The sequence below is a fragment of the Lepidochelys kempii genome, chromosome 3 (assembly GCF_965140265.1).
Source record: "Lepidochelys kempii isolate rLepKem1 chromosome 3, rLepKem1.hap2, whole genome shotgun sequence".
Lineage (NCBI taxonomy): Eukaryota > Metazoa > Chordata > Testudines > Cheloniidae > Lepidochelys > Lepidochelys kempii.
Genome location: NC_133258.1, coordinates 4,056,118 through 4,079,814, shown reverse-complemented (window position 1 = coordinate 4,079,814; position 23,697 = coordinate 4,056,118). Strand labels below are relative to the sequence as shown.

General features: G+C 58.0%; 1 protein-coding gene across 1 annotated transcript; it reads right to left on the bottom strand.

Annotated features, from left to right (window-relative positions):
* Positions 1-1,599: 1,599 nt before the first annotated feature.
* On the bottom strand, positions 1,600-22,918 carry SLC35F6 (solute carrier family 35 member F6). Its single transcript, XM_073335519.1, has 6 exons — positions 22,746-22,918; positions 10,368-10,440; positions 9,679-9,850; positions 7,551-7,763; positions 7,231-7,341; positions 1,600-6,462 (listed from the first exon to the last, which is right to left on the bottom strand). The coding sequence occupies exons 1-6, from the start codon at positions 22,820-22,822 to the stop codon at positions 5,981-5,983; spliced, it is 1,128 nt and encodes a 375-aa protein (XP_073191620.1). The 5' UTR covers positions 22,823-22,918; the 3' UTR covers positions 1,600-5,980.
* Between the last annotated feature and the right edge of the window lie 779 nt (positions 22,919-23,697).

The window sequence follows — 23,697 nt, the reverse complement described above, 5'->3', positions numbered from 1 at the left end:
GGTCACAGGAGCTTGTGAATCTGGGTTTAAGGAAGTATGGGTTGGATGAATGCACTATAAGGTGGGTAGAAAGCTGGCTAGATTGTCGGGCTCAATGGGTAGTGATCAATGGCTTCATGTCTAGTTGGCAGCCGGTATCAAGTGGAGTGCCCCAAGGGTCGGTCCTGAGGCCGGTTTTGTTCAATATCTTCATAAATGATCTGGAGGATGGTGTAGATTGCACTCTCAGCAAATTTGCGGATGATACTAAACTGGGAGGAGTGGTAGATACGCTGGAGGGGAGGGATAGGATACAGAAGGACCTAGACAAATTGGAGGATTGGGCCAAAAGAAATCTGATGAGGTTCAACAAGGACAAGTGCAGAGTCCTGCACCCAGGACGGAAGAATCCCATGCACTGCTACAGACTAGGGACCGAATGGCTAGGCAGCAGTTCTGCAGAGAAGGACCTAGGGGTGACAGTGAACGAGAAGCCAGATATGAGCCAACAGTGTGCCCTTGTTGCCAAGAAGGCCAATGGCATTTTGGGGTGTATAGGTAGGGGCACTGCCAGCAGATCGAGGGACATAATCGTTCCCCTCTATTCGACATTGGTGAGGCCTCATCTGGAGTACTGTGTCCAGTTTTGGGCCCCACACTACAAGAAGGATGTGGATAAATTGGAGAGAGTCCAGCGAAGGGCAACAAAAATGATTAGGGGTCTAGAACACATGACTTATGAGGAGAGGCTGAGGGAGCTGGGATTGTTTAGCCTGCAGAAGAGAAGAATGAGGGGGGATTTGATAGCTGCTTTCAACTACCTGAAAGGGGGTTCCAAAGAGGATGACTCTAGACTGTTCTCAATGGTAGCAGATGACAGAACGAGGAGTAATGGTCTCAAGTTGCAGTGGGGGAGGTTTAGATTGGATATTAGGAAAAACTTTTTCACTATGAGGGTGGTGAAACACTGGAATGCGTTACCTAGGGAGGTGGTAGAATCTCCTTCCTTAGAGGTTTTTAAGGTCAGGCTTGACAAAGCCCTGGCTGGGATGATTTAACTGGGAATTGGTCCTGCTTCGAGCAGGGGGTTGGACTAGATGACCTTCTGGGGTCCCTTCCAACCCTGATATTCTATGATTCTATGGGTTTCGGCCCCACGCTTGACATCCATGGGGGACACCAGGGCTCAGGGCTTCTGCCCCATGGGGGATTCCAGGGCTCGTGGCTTCAGCTCAGCAGCTCCACACTTCAGCCCTGCGGGGGGCACCAAGACTCTGGGTTTCACGCCACGGCTCCTGGCTTCAGCCCCTTGGGGGTGCTGGGGCTCAGGCTTCAGCTGCAGGTCCCCATGGAATCTCATACAACCCCCCCAGCCCCAGGGGCTCCTGGTTGAGAACCGCTGTCCTACAGCACGTGTGAACCAATAATCTGACCCAATTTGTATTTAGTGCCGACACGCCGGTTACCTTCCCCAGACCAGTACAAGAGCTCTGTGAAGCTCAAAAGCTTCTACTTCCCAACAGATGGTCCAACAAAAGACTTTCTCTCACCTACCTTCTCTCTTTCCTATCCTGGGACCAACACAGCTGCATCGACGCCACAAACAGTCTTAGGCTTGGCAGAATTTAATTTTTTTTTATATAGTGTCCGGGGCTAATCTCTCTGTTTTATTCTGAAGCATTTGTTGATGTTTATCAATGTAAATGTTCACAATTGTGGGAAATCACGGTGGGGAGAGGCCCGCACTTATTTAATGGTGGTCGACATTCATAATTCAAGAAGTGAAAGCTTGATAAATGGTTCAAAGACAAATTGTCAATGTCACATGTCAAAATACACATTGAAATGATCCTTGAATCAACAAAGCAAATCTGGTTTGATGGTTCATTGATGCGGCCATTTGTAACCAGCCTAATTCCAAGCTCTAAATCACTGGATTTTCACTCTAAGTGCAAGTTTTCAAGCAGCGTTTTTCTTACTTTGATGGTGTGTAAATTTTCATTGTTATCGATGAAAACATGGTTCGCTCAGTTTGTGAAATTGACGTTTGCCGACATAAATCCAACGCTTCCAAACCTGCCTATTTTATAAGGCTCCCACCACCGTGGCAGCTGAGTCCCTCATGATCTTTAAACCGAAACACATTTGCACAAATCTTTGCGGTCCTGAAATGTGAAGTAGGGCAGAGTGCTGTCACTCCTATTTTAGGGAGGGGAAACTGAGGCACAGAAAGGCTAAGTCTACAGCTCAAGTGCCTGCAGGGAATCTAGGTTGGAGTAGACTTGAACTCCTGTCTTCCAAACCCTAAGCCATCCGTCCTCTCATAATTAGCTTATGGTTTCCTTGCTCATCCTGATCACTGTATTCGCCTGCTGCCTCCTACCTTATACTTCAGGCCAGGGGCTCTCTCTCTAAGGATCTGTACAGCACCTAGCGTAACAGGACCACAATCCTGATAGATGCTCCAAGCACCACCCCAGTAAGCTGCACATATGCAGCAAACCTGAATGCAAATTGTTGAGAGTTACAGACACCGCAGAGGGAGTTCCTAAGAGAAGGAGGCTATGCGGCATGGCAGCCCGGAGAACCGACCCCTTCACCTAGCGACAGGGGTTCCTCAGTGGGGAAGGGGAGGAATTCAGCCCAGGGTTGAGGGCCAGTGCAATGCCAAGGCAGCCCCCAAGTCCCACTTCAGCCCCATAAGCAGGACTTAATTTGTGCCTCTGCCTTCCTTTGCCCCTCTCCTCAGAGCCAAATCCCCCCCGTGAGCCATTGACCAGGGATGCATTCTCCCACAGCTCTGCAAGGAAGTGCAACCCCCAGCTCCCTGTCATGGCCTCCTCATGCTTCTTACTGAGAGGAAAGAGGTGTCGGATTGGTAGCACCGCCTGCAGGAAATGGGGGTCCCTGATCCAGGGAAAGGGCCCCAGACACTGCTGTGCAGAGCATTGCATTGCAAGGGACACCCAGGACCCTCTGCTGCAGCCTCTTCTCAGGGTTTAGCTGATCGCCCTATTTGGGGTCAGGAAGGAATTTTCCTCCAGGGCAGCTTGGAAGAGGCCCTGGGGGTTTTTCACCTTCCTCTGTAGCATGGGGCACGGGTCACTTGCTGGAGGATTCTGTGCTCCTTGAAGTCTTTAAACCATGATTTGAGGACTTCAATAGCTCAGACATAGGTGAGAGGTTTATTGCAGGAGTGGGTGGGTGAAATTCTGTGGCCTGCGTTGAGCAGGAGGTCAGACCGGACGATCATAATGGTCCCTTCTGACCTTAGTATCTATGAATCCCAGGCTCTTCAAGAGCCACCCATCACCCGGTCATCGGGGCGCCTGCTGCAGGCTGTGCCCAGTGCCCCCAGGTGGCGGAGTGGGGCCGCAGCAGCAGTGACCTGTCCAGCCAAGACACACAGGGCAGAGCCTGCAGAGGTGACATGCCAACGGGGGGCATCTCTGCCAACCCAGCCAGAAGGTGCTTTGCCCCAGCATCGGCTCCAAGGATGCTAGTTTCCCCAGGCTGCACTTCCACATCATAGGAGCCAGCAGGCCCCGCATGCAGCTTCTCTACCCCTCTCGGCCCAAGTAACTCGCCCCCTCCTCTCCCCGGGGATGGGCTGGAAGTGAGCATTTCCGCAAAGCTGGAAGGTTTGGGGGATGTAACATCCACCTTAGCAGCCCTAAACATGGGCATGGCCCTCTCTGTACCACTGGCCTGCCACGCTGCCGACATGCGGGCAGCAGAGGACGTACGTAGGGGATTGCACACAGCTGGCTACCGGGAAGGAAATCAGCTTCCAGAGCTGACTGGGGCCTAGGGAGGGAGGATCCCACCTGGCATGCACTGCACCAGGGCAGATCAGCTCCTGGCCTGAGCCCCGCAAACCGAACAGGAAAGCAGGTGGACAGAGGGAGAGCAATGGGGCTGCTTTTACTCCATTGTGTAAGGGAGAAAGGTTTTGAATTTTATTGGAGGTTGGGAGGGTGTGGGGGAAGGAGGGAATGAATGAGCTGGGGAGGAGAAATGCAGAAGAGAGTGAAGAGAGAGAACCCAGGCTCCCCAGCCGTTCAGCTGGACCCTGTTCTGCAGGGTCCTGGACAAGCCTTGGGGAATTCAGAGTCACACTACTGAAGTGAGTTAAACGTTCATGAAGGAGGGTTAATACCACGGGGTCCATTGTGTTAAACATGCAAAAGTGTGCTCCTGGAGGGGGGGACACGACCCTAGTTCCTCCGGTTATCAGCCCTTTGAAGCCAGCCCCTGGGGAGAAACGCAATACAAGTCCAAACTCCATGCTCCAGGGGCCAAAGAAAAGATTTCTGGATAAATACCCTGATTTTAAACCCACGCAGGGCCTTCCTCCTGATCCAGCACAGACAGGACCTCTGGTCCATAGCAGGTCCCAAGCCTCAGGGCAGGGGTGGGAGGACCAGGCCCCATAAGCCGGGGTGCTTGGTGTGAGCTGAAGCTGTGATGAGCTAGAACCCACACGGAAACCCCTGGAGCATGGCGGTGAAGGACCCAGAGCCCATGGGGGGAGGGGGGGGGAGGGAGAGACGACACGGGGGGGAGCTGGGCACGCAAGTTCCTGTGATGGTTTCTCTGCAGTGCCTTTACCTTAACCCTAACACAGGCCAGCAGAGGAAGTGCTGTACGATCGCTGTAACGCCGGCAGGCACCGGGAACCAGCTCAGAGGGGAAAGCAAGCAGGCCTGCCCGGGCAGCCTGGCCGTGCTGGGCACAACCCAGGGAAGGCAGGGAACCCTGGTCAGAAGGGAGAGAGAGGGGGCTCCACCCCAGAGCAGTAGCAGCCTGGGGGCTGAGAGCAGGTGTCCTCGCTGAAGGGGGAATACAGGCAGGGGGCTCTGAAATGTGACAACCTCCCTCCTGCGCTGGAAGGGGCAGGGAAAGCAATGAGGACGGGCACGGGGAGGTACCTCGGGGCGAGGCCCTGGGCCAGTTCAAGGACATTGAGGGACGGTGGAGCCCCGGTAAGGGCTCAGCTCTGCATGGGAGGAGGCAGGAGGGGGAAGCTGGCCAGCAGGCCCAGGCACCGCTGGGCACAACCCTGGATGCAGCAGGCAGAGGAAGCCCCAGCAGGAGGGTGAGCGATTCCGGTAAAAGGCAGACAAGGCCCAGACTTCTCCCCCGACCCCAGGCAGCTGCTGCAGAGGGGGGTCCCTGGTCTGTGCTTTACTGGTTACAGGAGACAAGGCAAGATGGGCATCATGTCCCTCCCCGGCCAGGCCACGCCTGTATCGCCCCAGCTGCAGGGCGGGTCAGGCTGCGAGCGCCCTGGCTGGGGTGAGTCCAGCAGCTTCGATCGCTCTCTGCCTGGCATGACAACCTTTCCCTCAACAGAGGGAGCAGGGCAGGAACCAGCCCGCAGGGGCGTGGTGCCTATGTACACACTGCATGCCCCAGCCCCACAGCCGATTCCAGCCAGCCCCTGCAGGGAGGACGCCATTTTGTAGAACAAAATGGCCCCCTCCACCCAGTGTGACCTTGCACACGCTGTCTGCACAAGGTCACACCCTGCACGCATGCGCGGAATGGCACATCTTCCTGCACATGGCACGGCGCGCCCCTGCCAGCCACCTGTGCTCCACTGGCCCCCGGCAGCCCAGCTCCTAGGGGCCAGCGGGCAGCATTAAAGTCCCCCAACACCACCCTGGGTGCAGCAAACAGGGCCCCACCCTGCAGACGGCTTCAGCTCTGTGCCAGGAGATGGCTGAAGCAGAGAGCTTCCAGGGGAGGGGAATAGAGACCTCCATGCATGGGAGAGTAGGCACTTGCTGGGAGATGAAAGCACCACCCCCTTCTTCCCAGCTATACAAGGCAGAAGGGAGATCCCCTGCAGATCAGGGCCCCGCCGTGCCCAGAATGCCTGGGGGCCCAGTAGAGCCAACAGAGCGGCAGGCTCGGTGTCCCAGACCGTGCCAGGGGGCTGGGGTGGGGGGAGGCGAGGGCGGGGATCTGGCATCCACGCCCCATGGGGTCCGGCTCCTCAGCTGTCCCCGTTGATGGGTGCCCTCTCCCCTCCCAGCAGATTCTCCCTCTCGGCCTCAGAGCCCACGGCACCCGCTGGGGGCCGGCGCCAGGGCAGCCTGGCAAGCAGGGGCTGGTGCAGGCCGTTGTAGAGGGCGGCGCCGGCCAGGAGGATGAGGAAACCCAGGATCTCCAGGCCGTGGAAGGTCTCCCAGCCCACGGCCAGGCTGACGGCCCAGATGACCACGGTGCGCAGGCTGTCCAGCACCATGCGGGTGGTGGCGCTGATCTCCTTGGTGACGCTGATGCCGGCGAAGTTGAAGAAGGCGATGCTGCTGATGTTGCCCACCAGGGCCAGGGCGATGAGGGGTTGGCGGCCGATCTGGCAGAAGGCATCCAGCGTGTCCTCCAGCACCTGCCGCGGGCTGCCGCTGAAGCTGCCCGCCGGGATGTAGTACATGGGGATCAACAGCAGGGACAGGATGACGAAGCCAAAGAAACCTGGGAGGGAGCAAGGCAGGGGGTGGTGATGGGGGGGCAGAAAAACCAGGCGCTGCTGGTTGGGGCTCATTCCTCAAGAGTCCCCTCCACCCCCCTTTAACATGGGGCCTTTCCTTCCCCGGGAATCCATCTGGGGCCCCTGAACGCTGGATCTGGGTTTTGTGGTGGGATGGATTTCAGGAGAAAGATGCAGTTTTTCAGAGGCTGTCCTGAGTCACGCAGGATCCAGTCACCCCCCCGCCAGGCACAAGTGAGCTGCAGGGGCGGGAAATGAACCAGAGTTTTAAGGAGACCTCCCCTGGACCCACCCTATATTCCTCCCCCTTGCTGCAGTATCCACCCCCGACGCTGTTTCAGTCACATGGAAAGCAGCCTAGCTAAAGACAGCTCTTCCAAGCACCCCCAGCCCCATTTACTGTGACTGGAGTGGTGGGTGGCAACAAAGAGACCCTTGCTCCCCTCCCGCCAGCTGCCAGTTTGCCCTTGCTGCCTGGGTGCAGACCCCGGACCCCATGTTTTCAGCGGACAGGGACACTTCAGGTGCCCCCCATAAACGCTTCAGTCCCCACAGCCTAGCGCCAGCCTCAGAGGCTGCGATGCAGGATGCCGCCTGCTGCGTCTCCCAGTGCGAGCGGCAAGGGGGCTCGGCCGCAGGCTCCCTGCTCGGAGTCAGTAGCCCAGAGCGGCCCACAGGTCACCACAGCTCCTCCACCTAGCACCCGGTATGGGGCTCCCGCCACCCAGCCCCCTCCCCCCGCTGCCACCTACCCTCCGTGCCGACGGCCCGCAGCGGGTGCACGTCGTGTTTGTAGATGAACTTCTCCTCCAGCACCATCTGAATGGCGACGATCACCTGGGCCATGATGATGAGCAGGTCACCTGGAGCGGGGCGGGGAAGAGAGAACGTGGGGGGGTCTCCAGACACAGCGACGCCCCACCCGCCGGGCGGAGTAACCGCAGCAGGGATCTATTGCATTCAGGACCCGCATTCCCGCAGCCAGTCCCACCCAGAAAAATCTATCCCCAGTGACGACCCCCTCTCAGATTCCTTCGTGGCCCTCCCAGGCTGTCTCCCCCCCCCCACGTACCTGTGATGACCTCGCTCAGCTTGTGCGTCTCGTCGCGGCTGCCGAGCATGTCCGCCAGCCCCACCACCACCAGCCCGGCCATGGTGACCAAGATCCCCAGCCACTGGCTCGGCACCAGCTTGCGGCCCAGGAAGGCCACCGAGAGCAGCCCGGTGAAGATGATCACGGCCCCGCGCAGCATCTGGAAGCTGGAGGCGCTGGTCATGTTCAGGGCTACGGCGAAGGAACGTGCTTGTGAGTGGAGCTGCCGGACCAGACACGCCTCAATCCTGACCCCCAGCTAGGCCATTCCTCCCCTCTCCCCTAGATGCACCGCAGCCCCATTGCTATTCCTGTCCTGCCAGCTGTCTCCACACCAGGCCATTACAGGAGCCCATTAAGCAAGGGGCTCACTGTTCCCCTGCAGAGTAGCACGCGGGTGGGTGACTCCTTGGGGGGAGGGATAGCTCAGTGGTTTGAGCATTGGCCTGCTAAACCCAGGGTTGTGAGTTCAATCCTTGAGGGGGCCATTTAGGGATCTAGGGCAAAAATTGGGGATTGGTCCTGCTTTGAGCAGGGGGTTGGACTAGATGACCTCCTGAGGTCCCTTCCAACCCTGATAGTCTATGATTCTATGACTACGTCGCCTTCTGGTGGCGGGAAGCCCAGAGGATAAATGCCTTTATACCAGTACAGCTTGCAGAGCATCTCCTCCAACTCAAACGCTAGAGCTCTGGTTTATCACAGCCGAGGATCCCGGTTCTAGCCCCCCAAAAGGCAGCACGATGAGGCCTTTTAAATCTGGGAGGCACGGAGGGAGCGATTGTGCCCAGCAGAATGTTTCAGCCGCGGCATCCTTCCCAGCCTGCAGTCAAAGCTTCCCCCGCTCCCCGTCCCTCCAACGGCTCCAGCCTGCGGGAGAATGCGGCTCGAGAACACAACCACCGGACGTTAAATAGGATTTAATCAGCATCAGTCTGAGCGACGTCTCCTTTGACATGCTCGCAATTAATTGTGCTTCATCCATCGCGCGTGGGAGGGTCACTGGCACAATGCCGCTCCCAGCGAGGGAGTTTTTGGGGTGACTTTCATTGGAGCTTTGGGCTCTGTGCTGAGACCTTGTGGAAAGGGCCCCTCCCCCTCTGCTCAAGGGCAGGACAGCTTGCGTTTTGTGGTGGATGGTTTTATTTCCTGATTTTAACGTGACCGAGCCAGCTGAGCAAGAACCCCTTTCCGAGCCTTCTCTCGCTGCTAGGTCCAGGAGCAGCCAGAATGAGATTTGTGCCCCTGGTTTTAAAGCCCATTTCCCCCCCAGCCTTGCCCCTTGTGTTATTTATAGCTGGCAAAGTGCACGCAACTCACAGCATTTCCCACCCACTCTGCACAGGGGTGAATGAGGATGACCCAAGGGGCAGGGCGGTGGGGAATCGGGCCCTGAGTTTCTAGGGGGGGTTATTAAAACTGATTATTTTCATAAAGGACATCAGAACATAAGAGCTTCTTAGCCATTTGCGGACACAGGGCTTCCGTCCTCACCTTGATTGGCTGGAGGAAGGAAGTGGTCAAAGCAGATGATTTGGGGGATGGCTAGCTTAGAGGAAGGACTGTGCCAAAGTTAGGACGCTACCTTGGGAATCAGGAGGCCAGGGTTCAAATCCTAGCTCCGCCAGATTCCCTGTGCGACTGTGGGCAAGTCGCTGCCCGTCTGTGCCTCAGTTTCCCCTCTGTACACTAGAGCTAATAGCTCTGCCTCACAGAGGGGTCGCACGGAAAGCTGCACTCCAGAGTGTGAGGTGCTCAGACGTGACAGTAACGGGGCCAGATAAGTACTTAAGATAACTTCAGTTTCTGCCCACCTAGGAGAGGGCACCCCCTACAGGAAGCGGGCCTCATTCCGAGAGAAGGTGCAATCTCCGGAGAGCTGACCGGGGAACACACATTGCTCGGTGGCCTGTTGGTTTGGTGTCTCTGCAAAACAGATGAGCAATGCAGTGCTCCGGGGGGATTAACTGTGGGGCGTTAACCCCCCCAGGAAGGACCACCTGCAAAAAGGCATGACGTTCCACAGGGTTTTAAAGACAACTCCACTTGCCCCTTGCTTATCAGGTGCCCCCTTCCGCCCCCCAGGCCCGGAGCACCCAGCACTTACCCACATACATGATGCTGGTCCCGGTCATGTCGCACAGCGCCGGAGGCAGGAAGAGCAGTGGGTTGAAGGGCTGCGCGGGGGCCAGGCTGGGCTCTGCTCGCCGCCGGTCCCTGCAGACCAGGAGGTAGAAGGCAGCCAGGCAGGAGAATTCGCCCAGGAACATTCCCACGGCCTGAAACACGGACACGGCAGCTCTGTGGGGAGGCGGCTCGGCAGAGACGGGGCGCTGGTATCTCAGGGGCAGCCGCAGCTCCGCACCCAGTGACTGCTCCCCGGAGCGAGGCAGACCCGGGAAGCTCTGCCGCCCCACAGCTCCAGCCTCCCCCTCAGCTGTGCCAGTGGATCCCACAGGCCCTGGATGGCGGGACAGGCCAGAGCTTAAAACATTATACCATCAGCTGCGCAAACCTGCTGATCCGGGAAGGGGAGGAGAGATGGGGAGGTGGGGGGAGGACATGACACACACCCCCAGAATAACCCCCTCTGCTCCCCGAAAGGCGCTGCCATCAGGGCGGGCCAGGGAGGAAGCATGGTCAACAGCTGGCCTGAACCCAGCTCTGCTGAGCCCCATCTCCCCTCCCCCCGCCAGGGGGGCTGGGAGGAGAGATCTGCCACGAGCGGGGCGTGCGTGAGCCCTCCGAGTCCGCACGCCTGGTGAAAGCCACGGCCCCGTGGGGCGCCGGCCGTACCTGGAGGAAGGGATGCTGGAAGCTGTGCTCTGCAGTCCCACCGCAGCCCCCCGCGTTGAAGTTGTCAGCCCATCTGAAACCGAGACGGGGTGGGGGGGAGGGTTGCCGTTAGAATAGGAAACCTGCAGAGCGTAAATCCCGGCCCTTCCCCTTTCAACGAACCGGGGACCTGCTACAGTGACCCCAGCTACCGCTAAGCCAGGGTCCCCAAATGTTTTACCTCACGCCACCCCCCCCGTGTCCCCCCAAACCGGGGCCAGGAGCAGGGCCACGGCTCTGGGAGGGGGGGACACAGACAGGGGTAAGGGGGCTGGGGTCATAGCTAGAGGCTGAGGCCGGCAGCCAGTGCCAGCAGCCGGGATCTCGGACATGGGGCCGGCAGCAGGGACTGGGTCCAGGAGCGGAGCTGGGGGTGCTCCCTCCCTGCCCCCTGTGGGGGCTGGCCCAGGCCCCAGCTGCACCCTCCCGAATGCTCCTCCATAGGGGCGCATGCCTCCCCAGACTGGGGACCTCTGCGCTAAGTCCTGCTGGAAAACACCAGCGTTCTGAGGGTTAACAGCCGGGGCCGGAGACTCTTGCATGCAGCTACAACCGGGAGACAGCCCCTTCTGACCGACCAGATCCGCTCCGGGTCGAGCAAGACTCACTCCCACCAGCCCAGCGCAGCGCTGGCAGAGCGAGCTGGATTCTCCTCCGGCTCACGCATCCCCAAGAGCGGCGCTGCCCAACGGACACTTTTCAGAGCAGACGGGCAGCCCCCTTCCTTTAGCCTGCAGGGGAAACCAGTGCGCAGCCGTAACGGGGCAAGGTTCTTCCGCAGCTGGCGAGGAAAAGTAGTCTCTAAGTATCGCACTAGGTAGCGGAGGGATCTCTGGTATTTACCGAGGAACATGGCTCGGCCGAGGACACTTCCCCACCGGGCACGTGGAGAGCAAACTGCGCCAAGGGAGTGCTGCGTTTTAAAAATGAACAGCTCTCTGCACAGCTGCATCGCCTCGGCCCGCTTCTTACTGGGAGCGTGGTCCAGGTATTAGAGCAGGGGCCCGAGGCCCAGGACTCCTGGGTTCCAGCTTGCTCCATCAGCCCAAGCCATTATTCGCTGTTTCATGGCTGGTTGGGGAATATTTGCCTCCCAGGATGCTGGGAGGGGAGGTTATCCATCTGGAGATCTTTGGATGACAGGCGCTAAGGAGAGGACAGGCTGATCTCTGCTTCAATCATGTCTTAGCCCTGTACCGGCCCACTGAGGATTACTTAGGGCTGGCTGAAAGACAGGAGGAATTCTTTGCCCCCCACCCCCTTTTCTCATCCAATGAGATTTGTAAAGGTCTGGACAAGCTCTTGGGTTACCCCCAACCCACTGCCCTTTAGGAAAGTGCTTGAGGTCACGGAGCGGCTCACAGCATTTCATAAACAAATGAGCTTTATTCAATACCCCCCCACAGATCACGGTATATCCAGGACGGGGAAAGCGCCGTCTTCCTGTCACACAACCTGGCCTCTGCCCTGGGCAGCCTGCACGACAGAACTGAGAGGTGGAAAGTGTTTCAGGTCAAGTCCAGCTCCCTGCAAATGCAAAATCATGGCCGACCATCAAGGCCCCGGGCCCAGCACCCGGCAGTCTGGTGTCAGCAAGTTCTCTAGCAGCGTTTTTGGACTGAATTTAAAGGGATTCATCCAATCTGGGCTGTGTCCTTTGCACTATGTGTTTTGACATTATGTGTTTTAAGCTGCACCCAAGTTCTCCATGTGTTACGTGTTCTGACAACATAAACCCCACATTGCTGAAGATTAGATTGCAAGGCGGAAGGTGAGGGGTTTTTGGAGGGAACAGCTGGGGCTTTTAACAGTTTGAGTGGGTAGGAGAAACCCACCAGCTGGATGGCTTTTAAGCGATCAGCAGTGAGACAGTTGGCAATTTAAGCAGAGTTAACACATCAACCTGAAGGGGGCACTCCACCCCTCCCTTAGCGGGCGTTTCAGCCTGGCTGCCACCCCAGAAGGACTACACTGCATCCGTTTGCATTTGGAAGGCTTACCTGACAGCCATAAATACCAGACCCTTGCAATTCTGGAGCAAAGGATAGATTTTGCAACTAAGAAGCATGCTGCAGAATACACAGGGCCTGGCCTACTGGACACATACTGCTGCTTTATCTAGCCTAATATGTCACCAGGACTAGACGGACAATGAATCAGAACAGAAGGGGACTGCATTTGTCTCACTCCAGTCACCTTGGCTGCCCAGATTTCTGTTCCTAGAGAATAAGTCCAACTTTTCAGGCGGGATCACTAGGCTGGAGCTGTTCCAGTTAGTCTGGGCCAGTGATGCTCAGGGCTCTCTTTGATGGGAGCCGTTGGGCGTGCTTCACAGGCTTGCAGATTTGGGGAAGCGGTTAAGAGCAGCAGCGTGCACAGTCCAGCCGGGGAACAAAGGGAAGAGCCTTGCTTTGAGAAGCTGTCAGAGCTCTAGCTGCGTAGGCAAGCCACAGAACACTGTCTGAGCAAAGTCAGGGGTTCAAGTCCCCCATGGCCATGACACCCACCCAGAATGACAGTGCAGTATCAGGGACACCTCCCAGCAGTGGGCAACACAGTGCCCCACGTACCCACACTGCTGTCGGTGATTTGGAGACTGACTGCAGCTGGGCCGCCCTCTCCAGCCCTCACTTCTGGGGCAGGTTGGCAGAGGGGCCATTGCCTCAGGGGACCGACGTCTCTGCAGTTCACACTCAGCGGGGAACGCTTGCCCCGTCCCAGGAATATTTTCAAGAGTTTTGAATTTTTTACCATCCCGAATTGGAACCGCAACAAAGATCTTGACGTCTGTGGCCGAACGAGCTGTCAGAAGATTTTTGTTTGGGTCAAGCCAAGTGTTTCATTTTGATCGTCTCTCTTTTTTCTTTTCAGCCTAGCAAGCTTACGTTCTGAAAAGAAGTCACTTTGAACTGGAAAACTTGCCACGTTTCTCCCAAGTTGGGAGATTCGTCCAAACCAGCCCCATCTTGTGAACCCTTTCTGCTTTGACAAATTAGCATTTTTGGGGGACAAAAAGGGATTTGTCAGGGATTTGTCAAAGAGTTCCCAGCCAGTGTTACAGTTTACAAAACTCCTGACATGCAGCCAAGATAAAGCGCTCTTTGGAGACCACCCCAGCAGCAGATACTTCCCAGGAGGGAAAAGGTTGCTTTCAAAGGGGCCTGCAGACACAAGGGCTGTCACGTGGCCAGTCGTTGTACAGACTCGCCTGCAAGCCCAGTGGTGAGCACAAAGCTTTAAGTTTCCTGGCACCAATTCCAGCCCCACCCTGGCAGGGAGTGACAGTGAGGCGAACCGGACACCTCTATGTAACAGACAGAGTAAGAGAGCACTGGCCCCTGGGAATCAGATGTCAGCTCCGCATTAATCTTCACTAGATCAGCCATGGTTGCGGGGAAAGAGAGATGCCTAGTGAGAGCCGGGGATCCCTCCAACCAGGGAGCAGCACCTCCTTTGCAGACAGGTGATCCTGTGCATGCGGAGATAGGAATGGCGGGGCAGCCCTTGGGGAGGTGAAGGCTGAGCCAGCTGTCCAGCCGCCTCCCATCCCCTTGCCCCGCAACATTAACCCATCTGGAGGCAGGTTTCTGCATCCAGCAGCGACAGGCTAGCAAGAGAGAGGGGCCCCTCCTCTGCCCCAGTGTGTCCAAGCCATGGGGCCAGCTCCAGCCCAGCACTGCTTGCCCAAGGGCAGCTTTCAGAACAGCACCATCGGCCGCCCGGGGGGTTTGCATCAGCTGCTGGCAGGGGACAGGAAGGGGAGAGCGTTCTACCCCTACGAACGGCACTGCCTTTGCCCCGGCTGCGAGACGGGCGGAGGCTGATCCTGGGCCCAATTCCCCCTGCCCTGCCCCTTCACACCCATGTTACGCAGGCGCCAGGCAAGGAGAGACAAGGGCCTGTGATTAGCTTCCTTCCCCAATCACGCTCGTTCTATGCCACATCCTCGCTCAGCTGCCAGCAGGCGCGCTGCTCAGCGGGAGCTGCCGGCCCAGCATCCAGTTCCGCCAAACCAGAGAGGGAACAGCGACGGGGTCTAGGCACCAGCTCTGGATGCCAGCCACTCCTCACGTGACAGATCAGAATCCTGGCCGCAGCGACTTCTCTGCCTTGGAAAGACGCAGGGCTGAGCCGGTCTTACGTTCGAGGCTCCACCGGCCCCGTGCTTCAAGCCGATGGTCTCCCTTGCCCCTCCAATACTGGCACAATCACCTCCACCCCAGAGGTGGCTGCAATTCAGACCCAAGGTCTCACCAACTAGCTTCCTATCCTCTGATCGGACGTGCTTTCGGGTCTGCCTCTGCGGGACTCCTAATTTGTTCCTAGACGATGACGGCCAGGGGAGGTGGGTGACTGGGTCTAGGGATGGATCTGTCTCGCCAGCAGTTTAACTAGTTCCCATGTGCGCCTAACACCTCACCCCCACCCCCCAGACACCCACACATCAGAGAGCCAACATGAACCCGGCTAGCTTAGCTGAGGAATTCACAAGGTCAGTCCCCAGGTAATTACACAGAGGTGAGAGCTCCAGGGGAGGTTCAGGGATGGATAGCCTGTTCTCAGAAGTGCGGAGCAGAACGGGGATGCAAAGTGCTACCTGGGGAAGGGAAGTTTGATATGTGGGGAAAGGGGGTGTTTCCAGGGCTTTGTTCTCAGACCCCCGAGCTGCTGAGAAGAGCCGAGTTTGAAGCCTGAGAAGCCAAGGCCCCCGTTTCCACAAAACAAGGGGAGTAACCAGTGGCAGGGCAAACACACTGCTCCAGGCTTCCAGCCTCTCCATCTTCTCCGCCCCCCTTCCCCGATCTTTAAGCGCCCATGATTTGCCACACACGTGTCCACCCTTCATAGGGGCAGAGCTGCTCACAAAGTGCCCGTGGCACACACACACGCCGTCTGCTGTAGTGGATGCTGGTTACTCGCTGTCGCGCTGCCTGGAGCGGCTCGCGACCGTGAGTGCCCACCTCCGGGCAGACTGTCAGAAAAGAGGGCAGACACCCCAAACGGGTGGGGTGGTCTATAATCAGATTTCCCCAAGAGAATGTGAACTCCTGGGTCACTAGACCAGTCTTACCACGGAGTCACAGACACTCCCCTTGGCCTCTCCAGTCTTTCTCGCCACGCAGACAAACTGGTCTTCGTGATCAGTGGTCGCTTACGTCAAAAAGCGCACCGCATCAGGTTGCTCCCAGTCCCAAGATACCAGTCATTTACCCCCATCAATTGGTACCACAAATCTTACACCAAAGACTACTCGAGAACTGGCTACCAGTGTTAACTAACTAATGATTTATTAGCAAAGAAAAAGTGAGTTATTGAGGGGCTAAAGCAGGTAAAATATATGCACAGGTGAGTCAGAGTCTATCATTCCAAATGGTAGCGGAGATGTAGCAATCTGCCAGTTTCCCCAAAGTCTCTCAGAGCTACCCAGAATAACCCTGGGGATCTCCCTCGTCTGGTGCCGTTAGAATCCAGACAGCCCAGAGACAAGGATCTTTCCCTGAATCCACACTTCTGTCTTCTTCTCCCAGAAAACAAGCTGCCAGGGTCACTACCCATGGGTGGGCTCTGAGGACAGAGAGTGAGAAATGCATCTAGAGTCTTCTCTCCGATCACCACACACAATGGCCACTTGCTTTGAAAGTGACATTTCCTGCTAAAGTTCCTCATTTGCATTCTCGAGGCTCTCTCTCCCCATCGAGGGCTTATTAAGGCTGCGTCTACACTACACAGCGTTTAGTGACGTGGCTGTGTCCGAGCCGCTAAAAGCCGCGCAGTGTAGCCACTGTCTGTCGGCTCTCCTGCCGACAAAACTCTTCCACCCGCCATGAGCAGCATTTGCACTCTCCTGCCGACCACGCGCTGTTCACACTGGGACCGTGGCGGCAAAACTTGTGTCTTTTTGGGCGGGAGGGGAGGTGTTGGGTTTAACTCCTCTGAAAGACCACCGTTTGGTCGTTCAATTGCCAGTGTAGACACAGCCTCAGTGACGGGGTACACGCAGTGGAAACGTTCGCTGCTCCATTATAGCGGGAGACAGACAAGTGAAAACGCTGCAGGCATAGGAACCGACTCCACGGATACGCCAGGGCTGGAGCACCTGTAACCCACACACCTCTGGGCGTGGTGCTCTGTCCCATCTAGTGGCACCAAGACCACTTCGAGATTAATGAGTCTGCTTTACAGCCTTAGCGAAGAGCCACATGGCTTTCAGCTCATGCAGGAGAGACTCACACATTTAGTTCCTGAGGTCCCAGGTTCAATCCCTCCTGCCTGCCAACGACCGAGGTCTGTTGGTGTTACACACACATGGAAAGGCAGCCACGTTTCCGCCCCCCCCCCCCCCCCGCGCCTGCTGCAATCAGCTGTTCCGTGGTGCGTGTGAGGGAGGGAAGGAGCAGGGACGGGGCACGCTCAGGGGAGGTGGTGGGAAGAGGCAGGGTGGGGCCTGGGGCAGGGGTGGGAAGAGGTGGGGCTGGGCAGGGCCGAGCACCCTCCGGGTTAGGTTGGAGAGGAAATCAGCACCTATGAACGCAGGTAACATCCCACTAGTTTTCAGGAAGTTTAAACACCAAACACAAGCACTTTGAGCTCATAGACAAGTGACTCGACCTGGCTTCCACCTATGCATCTGTCAGCACCCAGCGAGGCCGGGGCTTCGGCATGAGCGGGCACCTAGTCTGCCAGCGTCGCACTGGCAATGCTGATGAAGACAGCTTTCGAGTATTAGCAACGGTCCCCTGAGCACCGATCCCGTCGCACGGACTTTAACAGGAGTTAGCTATTAGCAGGGTGGATAAAAATCAATGATTTTTTTAAAAAAATCTGTTTTTTATTTAAATCGGATTTTTTTGATAAAAAGGTTTTTTCCTCAAAAATCAATCTAAAGATAGTTTTAATTAAGATACATTATAGCTCAAAGATCTCATCATGGAATAGGGATTATACATTCTAATTCTATAGTATGAGACAATATATTCATGTCACGTTTAAGAAAAGTTTTGTAAATGAGTTCCAAAACTTTGTGGATTAGGGACCCAATCTTATGGGGTTCCAGGGGCTTCTGTAGAGATTATTTAGGTTAATTTTTCTATCTACCCAATGGGAGTCAGTGCTCAGTCTAGAAAATACCACCAGAGATGCTTAGTTTTGCAGTTCTCAAACTGTGGATTTGTGTCTCCAGAGATAAGATACTTGTTAACAGCAAAAATTATTTTAAATAAATAAATAAATATATAGAGGTGAGAAATTGTTAAATAAAACAATTGAAATGTCTGTCTGGTGATGTTCTCCTCCTAATACAGCCTGGCAAGAAAGTCCTCCAAATATTAAAGATTAACCTTTTGAATTGGAGATAGTTCACCTCCCAATGACTTCCTCAATATCTGCTTCAATTATCTTTGGTAAATGAAATAACCAAACAATCATTTTCTGATATAGCTGTAAAACTCATCTGAAAAGTTTTCAAAATAAAACATCAAAATTAAAAGTGTGTAGTGTGTCCCTTCTAAAAATGAAACCTACATCTATCTCTGAGTTGTGAAGAATATGTATTGAGGTTATAACAACCAACAAGAAGGCACTTTTATGTAGAAATCCATGATTAAATCGAGTCTTTCTGACTAGTGATTTAAATCAAATCCACCCTGGATATTAGCAACGTTTTGGAGCAGGGAGAGGTACCATGCAGGCCCACAGGCCCCCCTTCCCCATTGAAAGCCCCAGCTGCAGGCAGATTTGTAGGGCTGCAAAGGAAGGAAGCCCTGGGACATGTCAAGCCCAGGCCCCTAAGCTGCAGCCAGGGTTTTCCATGGAGAGCAGGATGCTGGGAGTTCATGGGGCTGCACGGAACCCCTCCCTGGACTCTACCTTGGATCCTGCTTCCCGTGGCCCTGGCTGCAGGCAGGTTTGTAGGGCTGCAGCCAGGGAAGCAAGCCCTGGGACATGCCAAGCCCAAGAGGCCAGGTGCCAGGGCAGGACACAACCCAGAGAAAACAAGAAGAGGTACCATGCAGTTCCACATTCCCCAGTACTCCGTCCCCAGTGGAAAGCCCCAGTATCCAGGCTGCAGGGCCCCCTCCCTGCTGCCCGACCCACTGGCCTCCCCTCCCACGCCGCAGGGGCGGGACTCCTGTGTTACCTCCTGTGCAGGTGGCGGGCCCCTTGCCACCCCAATCTGCTGTCCCAGGCACAGGCCTTTCACTCCTCAGCAACTTCCGGCTAACACACTTCCCGGGGAACAGAGAGTTTGAGACTAACCGGCACCCACCGTACGTCACAGAAACAAAGGGATTTCGACGCAGTTTCCCAAACAGGAAAAAGTCAAAACCGTTGTATATGAAAGTGAAAGGGCTCAAAAGCGGGTTTGACTGCTCCCAAGAGGAAATATTTTGGAATTTCCATCGTGTGGGAACATTTTTTTTTGTTCTGACTCTAAAGTTTTTTTTTTGTTCCAAATATCACAACATCCCCAGGCGTGGCCATTCCGGTTCCCAACCTGTGCAACATATGGGGGGCTACTGCCACGTACAGAGGCCACCATAAGTCTCCCAGCCTCAATCAGTCCAACGCACTCTGGATGTAAGTACAACCCCTATCAGATCAGCAACTGTGACGAAGCAGGACTGTTCTTAACGTTTCCTCTGAATAGAGTGGGGGTGCCTCAGTTTCCCCTAGGCAGTTCTTAGGTATCTAGGGGGTGGGATAAGGGTGTATGATCGTTGCAGAGCCCTAGAGGGCAGGTATGTGCAGGGGTCTGGACACAGAGAATGGCCGACACCCTGTTTCCTGGCAACTGATGGCCTGGGCCCTTCCCCGCCTGCAAGGTGAGAGCTAAAGGGTTGGAGAACAAAGGAATCCGGTGACCTCCTGGCCCGGGAAAGGGACAAAGCCCAGAGGAGGGGGGGCTGGAGAGAGTTTCAGTTTGGGGCTGGCTGGGGACATGGAGTGAAGTGCAGACATGGTTGTCTGGCTCACTGCCCCCCAAAATGGACCCAGCTGAGGGGTCCTGTTCTCTGCACCTACAAGCTCTGTTTTAGACCATGTTCCTGTCGTCTAATAAACCTTCTGTTTTACTGGCTGGCTAAGAGTCACGTCTGACTGCGGAGTTGGAGGGCAAGACCCTCTGGCTTCCCCCGGAACCCGCCTGGGTGGACTCGCTGTGGGAAGCGCACGGAGGGGCAGAGGAGGCTGAATGCTCCGAGGTCAGACCCAGGAAGGTGGGAGCTGTGTGTCCTGAAGACCGGCTGCTCCCCAAGAGGAGACTTCCCCAGAGTCCTGACTGGCTTCGTAGGGAGCAGTTCCAGAGCATCGCCCAGGGACTCCGTGACAGCAACGGCCTTGAGCCACTTGTGCCACCGGCCTGAATTTAAAAATCGACCACGCAAATTAAATTGCCCGTGGATTCAAGGTCACTTCTAACCGGGGTGGGGAAATCAGGAGAGGCAAAGCTGAGTTTTGTTGGAGAAGCAGAGAGCATGGGTTGCATCTTGCACCACGAGTGTAGGTAGCATCTGTGCCATGCTTTGAGCACCAGGAAAGATGTGTTAAAATGCAACCTCAAAGCTCAGCAGGAAAAGCTAGAGGGACCGGAGGTCACAACCCAGACAGTCACGAAGTAGGGCAGGGGGCGTGTGACGGAAGGCGCCCCGGTATGTCACAGAGTGGAAGCCGCTTTCTTGACTTTGCTCACGTCTTTCACGCTAAGTCAGCAGAGTTTCTGCACAAGTCAGGGCAGAGCCTGACCTCACCTGCCACATGACCAGACACCCATCAACCCCGCCAGCTGACCACCACACTGACTCAGCTCTGCATTTCGCAAGAGGCATACAAAACGGTTAATCAGAGGTTTCTGTTGAGACGCTTGCCAAGGCAGGGGCTCAGGAGATGTGGGGTCGCTTCCTGGGCCACCTTGGGCAAGTTGCTTTAATTTCCCCATGACTCAGTTTCCGCATCTGCGATTTCATTCATTGCGGCAAAGCGCTCGGATACAACAAAGACGGGGTAGACAACGCTCGGAGCTAGCGCTCCGCCCCCCTACTCGCCTGAGGGCGCAAGAAGCCGGGAGATCAGAGCTGGCTTCCTATCCCTCTCCCCATGCAGGCTTTGCAGGAAGGGAAGAGGGCAAATCCCCACTCTCAGCTCTTTCACTGGCTGCAGAGGGAAAGGAAGCCCCATTTCTAACCAACTGCATGTCCTTGGCTTTATAGCACTGCAACCTGTGCAAGGCCTAGAAACCAGAAGCAACTTAACAGCGAGTTTACACACAGCCCCACGGCAGGAATTAGCTCCAGCTTGGTGAAGAGTCAAGTCCCATAGGTGGGACCAGCCCATGGACAGATGCATAAGTTGTAGCTGTCGGGCCGAACAGGTGCAGCTGTGTGGGCCGGGCTAGGAGATCTCAGCGCATACTTGATTGGCAGTGGCCTGGCATTTTGGGGGCAGGGAGAGAAATGGGTGGAAGAAATCTCCCCTCCCCATATGGTGCAGCGCTGCCCAGCAAGGGATATTACGACTTCCCTTGCAGAGCGGGGCATTGCCACCCTCAGAGGAGGGACTGTTCCGTTTCCGGGCGCTATTCCTCACGCTGAGCCACCTTATGAAAGGAGAACCCCAACCCGGACAGGATTCGACCTCGGCAACAGGTTAACTCACTTTGCTGTGCCTGGCGGGGGGCTGTTCCCGGCTGACCTTCAGAGCATTAGCTCCGCATCAAAGGCCCGTGGCTCCGTGCCCCATTACTCCAGGGCCAGAGCCGGGCTCCCCGCCGAGAGCCTTCTGGAGCCGAAAGCACGGGACACACACATGCCAGTGGGTTAAGCGCTGGCCACACACGGCGCAGCAGGTGGAGAACTGAGGCACGGAACGGGCCGTGTCCACACGCACAGCAGCAGGACCTTAACCCCACCGGGGTAGTGACAGGGTTACAACCCCCCCTCAACATGGAGCAAAGGGCCCATCCCACCGCAGCTCCCCCCATGGGAAGGGAGGGCCATTCCCCCAGCTCCCCTAACCCTGCTCCCAGGAGAAATAGGGTCCCTTCAACACCCAGCCTCCCCCCATTTACTGAGGGCTGGAGGGAGACCGAGGGCCCCGCCAGGGGAGCCCCGATCACCCAGATCAGAGCCTATCTCCTGCCCTCCCCACCAGACAGACCAGGGGGGAGCCCACAGAAAACACCCCCTATCTCTTTGCACCCCGCGTTGCTCCCCGGGACCCGGGGACAGGGCCCCCCCCGCCAGCAGCGCCCCCCGCGTTGCTCCCCGGGGGCAGGGCCCCCCCCTCCAGCAGCGCCCCCCACGTTGCTCCCCGGGGGCAGGGCCCTCCCTCTCCAGCAGCGCCCCCCGCGGGCAGGGCCCCCCCCGCCAGCAGCGCCCCCCGCGTTGCTCCCCGGGACCCGGGGGCAGGGCCCCCCCCGCCAGCAGCGCCCCCCGCGGGCAGGGCCCCCCCCGCCAGCAGCGCCCCCCGCGTTGCTCCCCGGGGGCAGGGCCCCCCCCTCCAGCAGCGCCCCCCGCGGGCAGGGCCCCCCCCGCCAGCAGCGCCCCCCGCGTTGCTCCCCGGGGGCAGGGCCCCCCCCCAGCAGCGCCCCCCGCGGGCAGGGCCCCCCCCGCCAGCAGCGCCCCCCGCGTTGCTCCCCGGGACCCGGGGGCAGGGCCCCCCCCCCGCCAGCAGCGCCCCCCCGCGTTGCTCCCCGGGACCCGGGGGCAGGGCCCCCCCCCTCCAGCAGCGCCCCCCGCGTTGCTCCCCGGGACCCGGGGGCAGGGCCCCCCCCCCCTCCAGCAGCGCCCCCCCCAGCAGCGCCCCCCGCGTTGCTCCCCGGGACCCGGGGGCAGGGCCCCCCCCCGCCAGCAGCGCCCCCCGCGTTGCTCCCCGGGACCCGGGGGCAGGGCCCCCCCCCTCCAGCAGCGCCCCCCCCTCCAGCAGCGCCCCCCGCGTTGCTCCCCGGGACCCGGGGGCAGGGCCCCCCCCCTCCAGCAGCGCCCCCCGCGTTGCTCCCCGGGACCCGGGGGCAGGGCCCCCCCCCCCCTCCAGCAGCGCCCCCCGCGTTGCTCCCCGGGACCCGGGGGCAGGGCCCCCCCCCCCGCCAGCAGCGCCCCCCCCCGCCAGCAGCGCCCCCCGCGTTGCTCCCCGGGACCCGGGGGCAGGGCCCCCCCCCTCCAGCAGCGCCCCCCGCGTTGCTCCCCGGGACCCGGGGGCAGGGCCCCCCCCTCCAGCAGCGCCCCCCGCGTTGCTCCCCGGGACCCGGGGGCAGGGCCCCCCCCCCAGCAGCGCCCCCCGCGTTGCTCCCCGGGACCCGGGGGCAGGGCCCCCCCCAAGCTACGCTCCCGCTCCGCGGCGACTCACTTGGCCGAGAGGGTGTTGATGGAGCCGGTGGCCAGCATGAGCCCGGCCAGGGAGAGCTGGTACCGGGTCCAGGCCATGCTGCGGCGCCGGGCTCGCTCCCCCCGCCGCCCGGGCCCGCCGCGGCAGCTCCAGGGGCGGAGCGAGCCCCGGGCGGGGGAAGAGGAGTCGGAGGAAGGGAGGTCACATGACCGCAGTCAGCTGAGAGAACCAGCCCAGGCCCCTTTTTGCAACCTGACCCCCCTCCCCCTCCCCCACCCGTGGGGGGGGGGCCCGATCCTCGCCCGGCCCCACCGAGCAGCGGGGCTGGGGCCAGGGGCTGCCCGGCCGCAAGCCCTGGGATGGACTGGAGCAGGCTCGGGCCCCCCGGGCTGCCCCCCGTGGGGCAGGGCAGCAGGCAGGGCTTGGGGGGCTCTGAGCCGGGGAGCCGTGCCCCACGGCCGGGGGGCGCAAACCTGCCAGGGCTCAGGTGGAAGGGGTGGGGGGTTGGCAGGCAAGGCTGTGCCAAGGAGAGACGGCGCCAAGGCAAGATCCAGGAAACAGGCCTCGCCTTGCCGGGCGTCTACAAGGTGGTGGGACCCGCCCTGGCTGCGTTTTCTGGCGGCTTCCTGGCAAGGGGTGACAGTAACTTCTGTGCAGATGGTTGTTGACCCAACAGAGCAAATCTCACCCCGTCACGGCTCTACCCAGCCCAGTAACGTGGACAGATCCCGAGGCCAGACCACTGTGATCATGTAGCCTGACCCCCTGGGTAACCCAGGCCAGAGACCTGCCCCACAATAATCCCTAGAGCAGCTGATCTTTTAGAAAAACAGCTGGTCTTGATTCTAAAAATTGCCAGTGATGGAGACTCCACCAGGCCCTGGGGTAAATTGTTCCAATGGTTAATTACTCTCACTCTGACAAATGTACGCCTTACAGTGTTTCCCTCTGAATTTGTCCATCTGTAGCCATT

Coding starts and splice junctions, on each gene's coding strand:
- SLC35F6 (XM_073335519.1), bottom strand. CDS start 22,822: ATGGCCTGGACCCGGTACCAGCTCTCCCTGGCCGGGCTCATGCTGGCC. Junction 7,764..9,678: donor GACCAGCATCATGTATGTGG/GTAAGTGCTGGG, acceptor CCTTCGCCGTAG/CCCTGAACATGACCAGCGCC. Junction 6,463..7,230: donor GCGGGCCGTCGGCACGGAGG/GTAGGTGGCAGC, acceptor GCTCCCTCCCAG/GTTTCTTTGGCTTCGTCATC.